Consider the following 14,183-nt stretch of genomic DNA (forward strand, 5'->3'; position numbering starts at 1 on the left):
AACGCTGAGGCAGACTTCAGGAGGTTGAAGAACGCTGAGGCAGACTTCAGGTGGTTGAAGAACGCTGAGGCCGACTTCAGGAGGTTGTGGAACGCTGAGGCCGACTTCAGGAGGTTGAAGAACGCTGAGGCAGACTTCAGGAGGTTGTAGAACGCTGAGGCAGACTTCAGGAGGTTGTAGAACGCTGAGGCAGACTTCAGGAGGTTGTAGAACGCTGAGGCAGACTTCAGGAGGTTGTAGAACGCTGAGGCAGACTTCAGGAGGTTGTAGAACGCTGAGGCAGACTTCAGGAGGTTGTGGAACGCTGAGGCAGACTTCAGGAGGTTGTAGAACGCTGAGGCAGACTTCAGGAGGTTGTGGAACGCTGAGGCAGACTTCAGGAGGTTGAAGAACGCTGAGGCAGACTTCAGGAGGTTGTAGAACGCTGAGGCAGACTTCAGGAGGTTGTAGAACGCTGAGGCAGACTTCAGGAGGTTGTAGAACGCTGAGGCAGACTTCAGGAGGTTGAAGAACGCTGAGGCAGACTTCAGGAGGTTGTAGAACGCTGAGGCAGACTTCAGGAGGTTGTAGAACGCTGAGGCAGACTTCAGGAGGTTGTAGAACGCTGAGGCAGACTTCAGGAGGTTGTAGAACGCTGAGGCAGACTTCAGGAGGTTGTAGAACGCTGAGGCAGACTTCAGGAGGTTGTAGAACGCTGAGGCAGACTTCAGGAGGTTGTAGAACGCTGAGGCAGACTTCAGGAGGTTGTAGAACGCTGAGGCAGACTTCAGGAGGTTGTAGAACGCTGAGGCAGACTTCAGGAGGTTGTAGAACGCTGAGGCAGACTTCAGGAGGTTGTAGAACGCTGAGGCAGACTTCAGGAGGTTGAAGAACGCTGAGGCAGACTTCAGGAGGTTGTAGAACGCTGAGGCAGACTTCAGGAGGTTGTAGAACGCTGAGGCAGACTTCAGGAGGTTGTAGAACGCTGAGGCAGACTTCAGGAGGTTGTAGAACGCTGAGGCAGACTTCAGGAGGTTGTAGAACGCTGAGGCAGACTTCAGGAGGTTTGTAGGAACGCTGAGGCAGACTTCAGGAGGTTGTAGAACGCTGAGGCAGACTTCAGGAGGTTGTAGAACGCTGAGGCAGACTTCAGGAGGTTGAAGAACGCTGAGGCAGACTTCAGGAGGTTGTAGAACGCTGAGGCAGACTTCAGGAGGTTGAAGAACGCTGAGGCAGACTTCAGGAGGTTGTAGAACGCTGAGGCAGACTTCAGGAGGTTGTAGAACGCTGAGGCAGACTTCAGGAGGTTGTAGAACGCTGAGGCAGACTTCAGGAGGTTGTAGAACGCTGAGGCAGACTTCAGGAGGTTGAAGAACGCTGAGGCAGACTTCAGGAGGTTGTAGAACGCTGAGGCAGACTTCAGGAGGTTGAAGAACGCTGAGGCAGACTTCAGGAGGTTGAAGAACGCTGAGGCAGACTTCAGGAGGTTGTAGAACGCTGAGGCAGACTTCAGGAGGTTGTAGAACGCTGAGGCAGACTTCAGGAGGTTGAAGAACGCTGAGGCAGACTTCAGGAGGTTGTAGAACGCTGAGGCAGACTTCAGGAGGTTGTAGAACACTGAGGCAGACTTCAGGAGGTTGTAGAACGCTGAGGCAGACTTCAGGAGGTTGTAGAACGCTGAGGCAGACTTCAGGAGGTTGAAGAACGCTGAGGCAGACTTCAGGAGGTTGTAGAACGCTGAGGCAGACTTCAGGAGGTTGTAGAACGCTGAGGCAGACTTCAGGAGGTTGTAGAACGCTGAGGCAGACTTCAGGAGGTTGTAGAACGCTGAGGCAGACTTCAGGAGGTTGTAGAACGCTGAGGCAGACTTCAGGAGGTTGTAGAACGCTGAGGCAGACTTCAGGAGGTTGAAGAACGCTGAGGCAGACTTCAGGAGGTTGTAGAACGCTGAGGCAGACTTCAGGAGGTTGTAGAACGCTGAGGCAGACTTCAGGAGGTTGTAGAACGCTGAGGCAGACTTCAGGAGGTTGAAGAACGCTGAGGCAGACTTCAGGAGGTTGTAGAACGCTGAGGCAGACTTCAGGAGGTTGTAGAACGCTGAGGCAGACTTCAGGAGGTTGTAGAACGCTGAGGCAGACTTCAGGAGGTTGTAGAACGCTGAGGCAGACTTCAGGAGGTTGTAGAACGCTGAGGCAGACTTCAGGAGGTTGTAGAACGCTGAGGCAGACTTCAGGAGGTTGTAGAACGCTGAGGCAGACTTCAGGAGGTTGAAGAACGCTGAGGCAGACTTCAGGAGGTTGTAGAACGCTGAGGCAGACTTCAGGAGGTTGAAGAACGCTGAGGCAGACTTCAGGAGGTTGTAGAACGCTGAGGCAGACTTCAGGAGGTTGTAGAACGCTGAGGCAGACTTCAGGAGGTTGAAGAACGCTGAGGCAGACTTCAGGAGGTTGTAGAACGCTGAGGCAGACTTCAGGGGGTTGTAGAACGCTGAGGCAGACTTCAGGAGGTTGTAGAACGCTGAGGCAGACTTCAGGAGGTTGTAGAACGCTGAGGCAGACTTCAGGAGGTTGTAGAACGCTGAGGCAGACTTCAGGAGGTTGAAGAACGCTGAGCCATCGTCAAGGAAATAAGCTTACCAAGGTGTCAAGTTCATTGAGGAACTCTCTAAGTACTGGTGGGTGATAGATGACAACAACTGAAACAGGAAACCACTGAATGTAATGATAGAAATACATCTGACCCAGGTCGGCTTGATGTGTCAGTGAATCAATAACAATAACGTTGAGCGTTTGAGGACCACTTTGACTTCATATATCTCTTCCCCCAGGTGTTGGCGTTGGACAGTGACTCAGAGCGTAACTCGTTGGTCCGCTACCAGATCCTGTCAGACGTCTACAACAGTACCGACTTCTTCCACATCGATAGCAGCAGCGGACTGATCCTCACCGCACGCACGCTCGACTACGAAACCATGCAACAATACACCTTCATCATCAGGGCAACTGACAGCGGCGACCCTGCACTGAGCAGCGAGGTCAATGTCATGGTTTTGGTTACAGACACCAACGACAACCCTCCTTCCTTCAGCCAATCGCTGTACGAAGTGTACTTAAGCGAGCTGGCCCCCAGAGGACAGTTTGTGACCTGCGTCCAGGCCTCTGACGCTGACAGCTGTGATGCAAATAGACTCAGGTATAAGGCTACAAAAAATATTACAATACAGTTGACCACCCAGTAAACAGGGGGCGTCCTAAGGACGTCCAGGGGACTATGACACAATCTCCTGACGTTCTGAGGAAGTCCAAACGACAAATGTTTGTTTGCAGGGTAGTTTAATAGGTATTTTGTCTTTCCGAATCTGTGGTGCAGGGACTCCCAGGAGTATTAATACTACCGGTTTGGGGTGCAGGGACTCCCAGGAGTATTAATACTACCAATTTGGGGTGCAGGGACCCCCCGGAGTATTAATACCACCAAGCTGGGGAGCAGGGACCCCCGGGAGTATTAATACTACCAATCTGGGGCGCAGGGACCCCGGGAGTATTAATACTACCAATGAGAGGTGCAGGGACCCCCAGGATTATTAATCTGGTCTGTGTTCTCCTGGTCTGTGTTCTCCTGGACTGTGTTCTCCTGGTCTGGGTCCTCCTGGTCTGTCTCCTCCTGGTCTGTGTCCTCCTGGTCTGTGTCCTCCTGGTCTGTCTCCTCCTGGTCTGTCTCCTCCTGGTCTGTGTTCTCCTGGTCTGTGTTCTCCTGGTCTGTGTTCTCCTGGTCTGTGTCCTCCTGGTCTGTGTCCTCCTGGTCTGTGTTCTCCTGGTCTGTGTTCTCCTGGTCTGGGTCCTCCTGGGCTGGGTCCTCCTCGTCTGTCTCCTCCTGGTCTGACTCCTCCTGGTCTGGGTCCTCCTGGTCTGTGTTCTCCTGGTCTGGGTCCTCCTGGTCTGTGTTCTCCTGGTCTGTGTCCTCCTGGTCTGTCTCCTCCTGGTCTGTGTTCTCCTGGTCTGTGTCCTCCTGGTCTGTGTCCTCCTGGTCTGTGTCCTCCTGGTCTGTGTCCTCCTGGTCTGTATCCTCCTGGTCTGTCTCCTCCTGGTCTGTCTCCTCCTGGTCTGTGTCCTGGTCTGTGTTCTTCTGGTCTGTCTCCTCCTGGTCTGTGTTCTCCTGGTCTGTGTCCTCCTGGTCTGTGTAGTTTGTGAGGACCTTGCGGATGATGTGGGTGCTGAAAGCGTAAATTGGGCTTAAGACAGTTGTATAATTTTCCTAGTAATATGTTGCTATGTAATGTTGTCATGATGTCTCTAGGTAATTGAATGAATACATCTCTTGATGCTCCTGGACACATTATCAGTGATGTAACCTGGGGTCATAGGGTGTTTTGGGTCTTATAACATCAGACGCCCTCGCCCAGGTGACCCACCCGAGGTTGATCAGACACCGACTTGTGTCCAGGTGGCATTATGCTGCTCACCCATGGATCTCCTCTCTTGATCCAGGGGTATCTTGAGGCTTTTTCAGCTGCCTCAATGGTGCTGCTGATGGCTCTCCTCCTCTTCGCTCCATTGATGCCGAGTGTGTTGGCGGCTCTGAAGAAGGATTGCCCAGCAAATCTTCTGCAGCCTACCTCGATAGGCATGCACCTTCCAACCCTGCTTCCCGCAGTCAATGAGCAGTCCCTCGTATTTGCCATCATTGTCACATATGCCTCCTCCAGACAAACTTTCCAAGGCACTGTCATCTCCAGAATAATGATGGTCTTTGTGGACTCTGAGACCAAGGTGATGGTCTGGTCTCAGGGTTGTCTTGACAATATCAATCAAATGTATTTATAAAACCCCTTTTTTACATCAGCCGATGTCACAAAGTGCTGACAATATTCTGCGGGAAGTCGAGCTGTTTCTCCAGGTCTGCTGTTACCTGGCAGAGCAGTAGCTAGGATCCCTGCTGGTGGTTTGGATTCTAAGCCTGGCTTCTCTCCAGCTCGAACGACAGTGATTCCTGTGCAGATTGCTTCAGATTGCTTCTGATTCCTGTGCAGATTGCTTCAGATTGCTTCTGATTCCTGTGGAGATTGCTGCAGATTGCTTCAGATTGCTTCAGATTGCTTCTGATTCCTGTGCAGATTGCTTCAGATTGCTTCTGATTCCTGTGCAGATTGCTTCAGATTCCTGTGCAGATTGCTTCAGATTGCTTCTGATTCTAGTGAAGACTGCTTGTTTCTTGTTGCCGATTGCTGTGCAGTGTATCTTCTCCAGTGGTCTTGAGAACCTTGTCCTGGCGCCAGCGATAACAGCCCCCTCCCAGAGCTTTAGTACAACAACCTAAAATGTGCTCCAGTGTCCCTGTCTTGGGGCGTAGCGGGCATGCACTTTCCCCACAGCAGAACAGGTTTGGTGAGCTGGGTAGGACATCATGCACCCCCTGGATCAGGAACTTAATGAGGTGTGGTTCTGCCTGCCAGAGGTCAGTCCGCAAGACTTTCCTGTCCACCGCCTGCTCTCACCTCATCTAGTCTCACTTGCTGTCTCATTCCCACTGCTCTATTGGACCTCTCCTCTTCCACAGCTGTTATCACCTCCTCCTGAACCAACCTGCTTCTCTCCTTTCCCTTGGGAGTGTCGTACCGGTGGTTGAGAAGGTTCCCCGACCGGCTCTTCCCTCAGTCAATGCTCCCACCAGAACACTGTGGTGCAGCCGAGCCTGTAGCACGTCTTCCTCTGCTCTCGACTTCCTCCCTGTATTGACCACTATCCTCCCTTAGCCCACCTTTGGGTCACTCCACTCCCTGTAATGTATCACTTCCCTGGCCCGAGTCACCTTGATCTTTCAGGGACTTCAGCGGCTGTTTGTTGATGTTCCCATAGAGGGCGATGCTGCTCAGTCTCCTAGGCAATCCCAGCCACCTTCAGAGATAGCTGTTGACCTTCCTCTCCAATTCCTTGACAGTGGACACCGGGACGTCGTAGATTAGTAGACTATCCTCGGGAGGATGCCATGCTGATACAGCCACGCCTTGAACTTGCTGAACTTGCCAGACAGTCCTGACTGATCAACTGCTCTCAGCCAGCTCTCCACTTCAAATACTTTTGGGATGGCCTCCCTTTTGCACCGATGTGTTCGATGTAGCCATTCTTAGAGAGTAAATCTACAAGTCACCTCGCTACAATGCTGAAGAAAATTGTTCCTTCAACACTTAGCAATGTGATCCTGAACTGGCCGATTCTCTTGGACTCTTCTTCCTTTGAGATCCAACATCTTTTGGCGAAACTCCACTGTTGTGGAATCAAATCTCAACCTTTCCTCTCCTCCAGATGACCTTCGGGATCTTCCAGAGCCGCTTGAGTAACAGAGGGCAGTACATGTAGACCTTGTACGGGACTTCGATTGGTCCAGGAGCTGAGCTAGACCTTCTTCACAACGTCCTGTACTTATTTTCAGGAGTGGCTCCCTGTTGTCGAACTCTGTGACTGGTGCTGTTGGGTGCTATCAAGATGTTACACTGGCCCAACTCCTGCTCCTTGTCATGGTCGCCGTACGTGTTCTGGATGTGCTGGTCGATCTCCTCTTTGAAACAAGCCAAGTTCCCACTGTGCTTCTGCTTTAGCAGCTGCCTTTGTGAAGCCAAAGGGATTTTGGCTATGAAGCCAGTTCGCTTCTTGGCTCTTTCTTTCCACCGTCTTTCAGCCCTACGCTTCTTTCTCAGGTTGCTCCATAGCTCTCTTAAGGTTGGTCGTGACTGGCCTCCTTGTCCTGAATTCTTGATCTTGTGGATTTTGACATGTCTCTATTTCACCGTGATGTACGGTGTTCTGGCAGGCCTCTGCTCTACTGCCCCAAACCTTTCCACTACTATGCTGACTAAGAATGCAGTATCACTTTACTTGACCCCTAGGTCGTAACACGTTATAACACCAGTCATAACCATATCATAATAACTCACCTGTTGTGAAATATATTGTTATTTTATGGTTGGTTATGACACCGACATAAGAGTGTCAAAACTCAAATTTAGTCTGTTGTTGTAATGAATTCTTTAGTCATGTTTTTTTCCCCAGCATTTTTAAAATAACATGTAGAAAATACACGTTATGACACTGTCATGAAGCATTATGATCATCCTAATAATATAAACCAGATAGGCCAATCACGTACATGTCCTTATGTCAGTCATCAGTCACATAGAGGGTGTCTTGTCCCGCTCCTGAAATCTGCTCCTACATTCATCCCAGTCATCAGTCACATAGAGGGTGTCTTGTCCCGCTCCTGAAATCTGCTCCTACATTCATCCCCGTCATCAGTCACATAGAGGTTGTCTTGTCCCACTCCTGAAATCTGCTGTAACATTCATCCCAGTCATCAGAAACAGAGCACTGGGGTAGCTGCATGTCTGACGTCAATGTACACAATTACAATGAGACTTTAATATGGTCAACTTGAGAAATGTTTATATAACATAAACAAGTAGGCTATGGAGTAATGGAATGTTTTACCTTGTGTTGTAGGTTATGACACTCCTATGTAGGTGTTATAACCAGCCATACAATAACTACTGTTGTAGGTTATGACACTCCTATGTAGGTGTTATAACCAGCCATACAATAACTACAGTTGTAGGTTATGACACTCTTATGTAGGTTTTATAACCAGCCATACAATAACTACTGTTGTAGGTTATGACACTCTTATGTAGGTGTTATAACCAGCCATACAATAACTACAGTTGTAGGTTATGACACTCTTATGTAGGTTTTATAACCAGCCATACAATAAATACTGTTGTAGGTTATGACACTCTTATGTAGGTGTTATAACCAGCCATACAATAACTACCGTTGTAGGTTATGACCCTCTTATGTAGGTGTTATAACCAGCCATACAATAACTACTGTTGTAGGTTATGACACTCCTATGTAGGTGTTATAACCAGCCTTACAATAACTACTGTTGTAGGTTATGACCCTCTTATGTAGGTGTTATAACCAGCCATACAATAACTACTGTTGTAGGTTATGTAGGTTATGACAATCTTATGACACTCTTATGTAGGTGTCATAACCAGCCATACAATAACTACTGTTGTAGGTTATGACACTCCTATGTAGGTGTTATAACCAGCCATACAATAACTACTGTTGTAGGTTATGACACTCCTATGTAGGTGTTATAACCAGCCATACAATAACTACTGTTGTAGGTTATGACCCTCTTATGTAGGTGTTATAACCAGCCATACAATAACTACTGTTGTAGGTTATGACACTCTTATGTAGGTGTTATAACCAGCCATACAATAACTACTGTTGTAGGTTATGACACTCCTATGTAGGTGTTATAACCAGCCATACAATAACTACTGTTGTAGGTTATGACACTCCTATGTAGGTGTTATAACCAGCCTTACAATAACTACTGTTGTAGGTTATGACCCTCTTATGTAGGTGTTATAACCAGCCATACAATAACTACTGTTGTAGGTTATGTAGGTTATGACAATCTTATGACACTCTTATGTAGGTGTCATAACCAGCCATACAATAACTACTGTTGTAGGTTATGACACTCCTATGTAGGTGTTATAACCAGCCATACAATAATTACTGTTGTAGGTTATGACACTCCTATGTAGGTGTTATAACCAGCCATACAATAACTACTGTTGTAGGTTATGACACTCCTATGTAGGTGTTATAACCAGTCATACAATAACTACTGTTGTAGGTTATGACACTCCTATGTAGGTGTTATAACCAGCCATACAATAACTACTGTTGTAGGTTATGACACTCCTATGTAGGTGTTATAACCAGCCATACAATAACTACTGTTGTAGGTTGTGACACTCCTATGTAGGTGTTATAACCAGCCATACAATAACTACTGTTGTAGGTTGTGACACTCTTATGTAGGTGTCATAACCAGCCATACAATAACTATTGTTGTAGGTTATGTAGGTTATGACACTCTTATGTAGGTGTTATAACCAGCCATACAATAACTACTGTTGTAGGTTATGACACTCCTATGTAGGTGTTATAACCAGCCATACAATAACTACTGTTGTAGGTTATGACACTCTTATGTAGGTGTTATAACCAGACATACAATAACTACTGTTGTAGGTTATGACACTCTTATGTAGGTGTCATAACCAGCCATACAATAACCACTGTTGTAGGTTATGACACTCTTATGTAGGTATCATAACCAGACATACAATAACTACTGTTGTAGGTTATGACACTCTTATGTAGGTGTCATAACCAGCCATACAATAACTACCGTTGTAGGTTATGTGGGTTTTGACACTACTATGTAGGTATCATAACCAGCCATACAATAACTACTGTTGTAGGTTATGACACTCTTATGTAGGTGTTATAACCAGCCATACAATAACTACTGTTGTAGGTTATGACACTCTTATGTCGGTGGTCATAACCAGCCATACAATAACTACTGTTGTAGGTTATGACACTCTTATGTAGGTGTCGTAACCAGCCATACAATAACTACTGTTGTAGGTTATGTAGGTTTTGACACTCTTATGTAGGTGTCGTAACCAGCCATACAATAACTACTGTTGTAGGTTGTGACACTCTTATGTAGGTGTCATAACCAGCCATACAATAACTACTGTTGTAGGTTGTGACACTCTTATGTAGGTGTCATAACCAGCCATACAATAACTACTGTTGTAGGTTATGTAGGTTATGACACTCTTATGTAGGTGTTATAACCAGCCATACAATAACTACTGTTGTAGGTTATGACACTCCTATGTAGGTGTTATAACCAGCCATACAATAACTACTGTTGTAGGTTATGACACTCTTATGTAGGTGTTATAACCAGACATACAATAACTACTGTTGTAGGTTATGACACTCTTATGTAGGTGTCATAACCAGCCATACAATAACCACTGTTGTAGGTTATGACACTCTTATGTAGGTATCATAACCAGACATACAATAACTACTGTTGTAGGTTATGACACTCTTATGTAGGTGTCATAACCAGCCATACAATAACTACCGTTGTAGGTTATGTGGGTTTTGACACTACTATGTAGGTATCATAACCAGCCATACAATAACTACTGTTGTAGGTTATGACACTCTTATGTAGGTGTCATAACCAGCCATACAATAACCACTGTTGTAGGTTATGACACTCTTATGTAGGTATCATAACCAGACATACAATAACTACTGTTGTAGGTTATGACACTCTTATGTAGGTGTCGTAACCAGCCATACAATAACTACTGTTGTAGGTTATGTAGGTTTTGACACTCTTATGTAGGTGTCGTAACCAGCCATACAATAACTACTGTTGTAGGTTATGACACTCTTATGTAGGTGTCATAACCAGCCATACAATAACGCAATATACAGTATGTCACAACAGACCTAAATATATGTCATGACATAATGTGATCATATGATGACAACCTGGTACAGGGCTAATCTCTATATTATATTATAAGTAATTTGCTTCTGTGTTATGACGTTATCCATCCAGGTACAATATCCTATCCGGTGATGAGCGGATGGTGTTTACGATGGACACAGAGACGGGGTTGATATCTCTGTCCAATCAGAGAAGACAGGGGATGAGGGCTTCCTTTAGGCTCAACGTGTCTGTGTCCGACGGGGTCTTCACCAACACCGCTGAGGTTTGAAGAGTTATTTTATTTCTTTGTTATTTTTTGTTTCTCACAGTCTTTTTAATTGATGTTATTATCCTTTTTTTGTATTTTAAATAATAAGAGAAATACTAAGAGAAATACTACCAATAGATTAATAATAACACTGGAGTAATACCAAGAGAAATACTACTAATAGAGTAATACTAACAATATAGTAGTACTAGTCAGTCATAATAATAGAGTAGTAATAATCAGAGTCATAATAATAGAGTAGTAATAATCAGAGTCATAATAATAGAGTAGTAATAATCAGTCATAATAATAGAGTAGTAATAATCAGAGTCATAATAATAGAGTAGTAATAATCAGTCATAATAATAGAGTAGTAATAATCAGTCATAATAATAGAGTAGTAATAATCAGAGTCATAATAATAGAGTAGTAATAATCAGTCATAATAATAGAGTAGTAATAATCAGTCATAATAATAGAGTAGTAATAATCAGTCATAATAATAGAGTAGTAATAATCAGAGTCATAATAATAGAGTAGTAATAATCAGAGTCATAATAATAGAGTAGTAATAATCAGAGTCATAATAATAGAGTAGTAATAATCAGTCATAATAATAGAGTAGTAATAATCAGAGTCATAATAGAGTAGTAATAATCAGAGTCATAATAATAGAGTAGTAATAATCAGAGTCATAATAATAGAGTAGTAATAATCAGTCATAATAATAGAGTAGTAATAATCAGAGTCATAATAGAGTAGTAATAATCAGAGTCATAATGATAGAGTAGTAATAATCAGTCATAATAATAGAGTAGTAATAATCAGTCATAAAAATAGAGTAGTAATAATCAGTCATAATAATAGAGTAGTAATAATCAGTCATAATAGAGTAGTAATAATCAGAGTCATAATAATAGAGTAGTAATAATCAGAGTCATAATAATAGAGTAGTAATAATCAGTCATAATAATAGAGTAGTAATAATCAGTCATAATAATAGAGTAGTAATAATCAGTCATAATAATAGAGTAGTAATAATCAGTCATAATAATAGAGTAGTAATAATCAGTCATAATAATAGAGTAGTAATAATCAGTCATAATAATAGAGTAGTAATAATCAGTCATAATAATAGAGTAGTAATAATCAGTCATAATAATAGAGTAGTAATAATCAGTCATAATAATAGAGTAGTAATAATCAGTCATAATAATAGAGTAGTAATAATCAGAGTCATAATAATATAGTAGTAATAATCAGTCATAATAATAGACTAGTAATAATCAGTCATAATAATAGAGTAGTAATAATCAGTCATAATAATAGAGTAGTAATAATCAGTCATAATAATAGAGTAGTAATAATCAGTCATAATAATAGAGTAGTAATAATCAGTCATAATAATAGAGTAGTAATAATCAGAGTCATAATAATAGAGTAGTAATAATCAGAGTCATAATAATAGAGTAGTAATAATCAGTCATAATAATAGAGTAGTAATAAGCAGAGTCATAATAATAGAGTAGTAATAATCAGTCATAATAATAGACTAGTAATAATCAGTCATAATAATAGAGTAGTAATAATCAGAGTCATAATAGAGTAGTAATAATCAGTCATAATAATAGAGTAGTAATAATCAGTCATAATAATAGAGTAGTAATAATCAGAGTCATAATAGAGTAGTAATAATCAGTCATAATAATAGACTAGTAATAATCAGTCATAATAATAGAGTAGTAATAATCAGTCATAATAATAGAGTAGTAATAATCAGTCATAATAAAGTAGTAATAATCAGTCATAATAATAGAGTAGTAATAATCAGTCATAATAATAGACTAGTAATAATCAGTCATAATAATAGAGTAGTAATAATCAGTCATAATAATAGAGTAGTAATAATCAGTCATAATAATAGAGTAGTAATAATCAGTCATAATAATAGAGTAGTAATAATCAGAGTCATAATAATAGAGTAGTAATAATCAGTCATAATAATAGACTAGTAATAATCAGTCATAATAATAGAGTAGTAATAATCAGAGTCATAATAGAGTAGTAATAATCAGTCATAATAAAGTAGTAATAATCAGTCATAATAATAGAGTAGTAATAATCAGTCATAATAATAGAGTAGTAATAATCAGTCATAATAATAGAGTAGTAATAATCAGTCATAATAATAGAGTAGTAATAATCAGTCATAATAATAGAGTAGTAATAATCAGAGTCATAATGATACTTTACTTTAGAACCGGAACCACCATCAGAAGCTAGCCAGCTTACTAGCTACTAGCTAGTACTCAGTTAGCCATTGCTAGCGGTCTTCAAAGCTAACTAGGACACCAGCGCGACATCAACCCGGAGCATATCAGACTGCTCTTTCTCTACCACATCTCCGGATTCCTACCGCAAGCTCTGAACCTTTACACCGGATCATCGCAACTAGCTAGCTGCAATCCGAGTGGCTACTCCTGGCTAACGTCTCTGTCCCAAAACAAGCACCAGTTAGCCTTGAGCTAAGCCCATCTCCCGACTAGCCGAAGAGGCCCAACAATACTTCTTTTGCCAATTGGCCTGGACCCTTTACTGCCGACACGGAGCCCCGCCGATCCATCACGACTGGTCCGCCGACATAATCGTCCGAGGTGGTTTCAACAGGCTTTTTCGTTGCGACATCGCCAAAGATCCATCTGCTGGCCAAGGCCCGCAAGCTTTCTGAAACGCTGTGTCTCCAGCTCACCTAGCGTACTAGAGCACCTGTAGCATACTCCTGGGCTACAATTACCCGGGCCCATAACCGGTCTGTCGATGTCACCGCATGAAGAGGAATAAACAGACTCACCCCAAAGGTTAGCTCTCTAGCCCTCGCTATCTCCCTGCTTGCTAATTCGGCCTGCTAACGGCTAGCTTGTCTAGCCCGGGCCTACGAACTGTTAGCTTGTTAGCACAGGCCTGCTAACCATCTGAATCACCGCATCCCAAACACTCTGAACCCATTTACTTTCTATCTCTCTTTGATTTTTATTTTGTTTATACCTTCCGGAAACCTGCCTCACCCACTGTGATACGGAATCGCTATTACTTTTAATTTTTATTTTATTTTTATGACACACTCAAGAACCTCCAGACGCTAACCAGCTAACTAGCTACAAGCTATTTAGTCATTGTTAGTTTTTTTAAAACCTGGATAACACTCGCCAGCCCAGCTTCCCTGCCCATCCACCGCTGCCCTCGACACTGATCTCTTGGCTACATAGCTGACGCACGCTGGACTGTCCATTAATCACGGTACCCCATTCTGCTTGTTTGTTTATCTGTCGGCCCAGTTGCCTAGTCAACGCCATTTTACCTGCTGTTTGTTGTGCTAGCTGATTAGCCTCGCCTACTGTTTTTAGCTAGCTTTTCCAATTCAACACCTGTGATTACTGTATGCCTCGCTCTATGTCTCTCTCAAATGTCAATATGCCTTGTATACTGTTGTTCAGGTTAGTTATCATTGTTTTAGTTCACAATGGAGCCCCTAGATCCACTCTGCATACCC

The 14,183-nt window shown here is 43.2% G+C and overlaps 1 protein-coding gene across 1 annotated transcript in view; it reads left to right on the forward strand.

Annotated features, from left to right (window-relative positions):
• LOC118382827 (protocadherin Fat 3-like) overlaps positions 1-10,654 on the forward strand; it is a 62,269-nt gene extending 51,615 nt beyond the window's left edge. Inside the window, exons 11-12 of the mRNA XM_052505042.1 lie at positions 2,807-3,171; positions 10,495-10,654. Coding sequence (XP_052361002.1) covers positions 2,807-3,171; positions 10,495-10,654 — 525 coding nt within the window. The remainder of the gene's footprint in view (positions 1-2,806; positions 3,172-10,494) is intronic.
• The last annotated feature ends 3,529 nt before the right edge of the window (positions 10,655-14,183 follow it).

Source organism: Oncorhynchus keta, unplaced genomic scaffold (assembly GCF_023373465.1).
Source record: "Oncorhynchus keta strain PuntledgeMale-10-30-2019 unplaced genomic scaffold, Oket_V2 Un_contig_2206_pilon_pilon, whole genome shotgun sequence".
Lineage (NCBI taxonomy): Eukaryota > Metazoa > Chordata > Actinopteri > Salmoniformes > Salmonidae > Oncorhynchus > Oncorhynchus keta.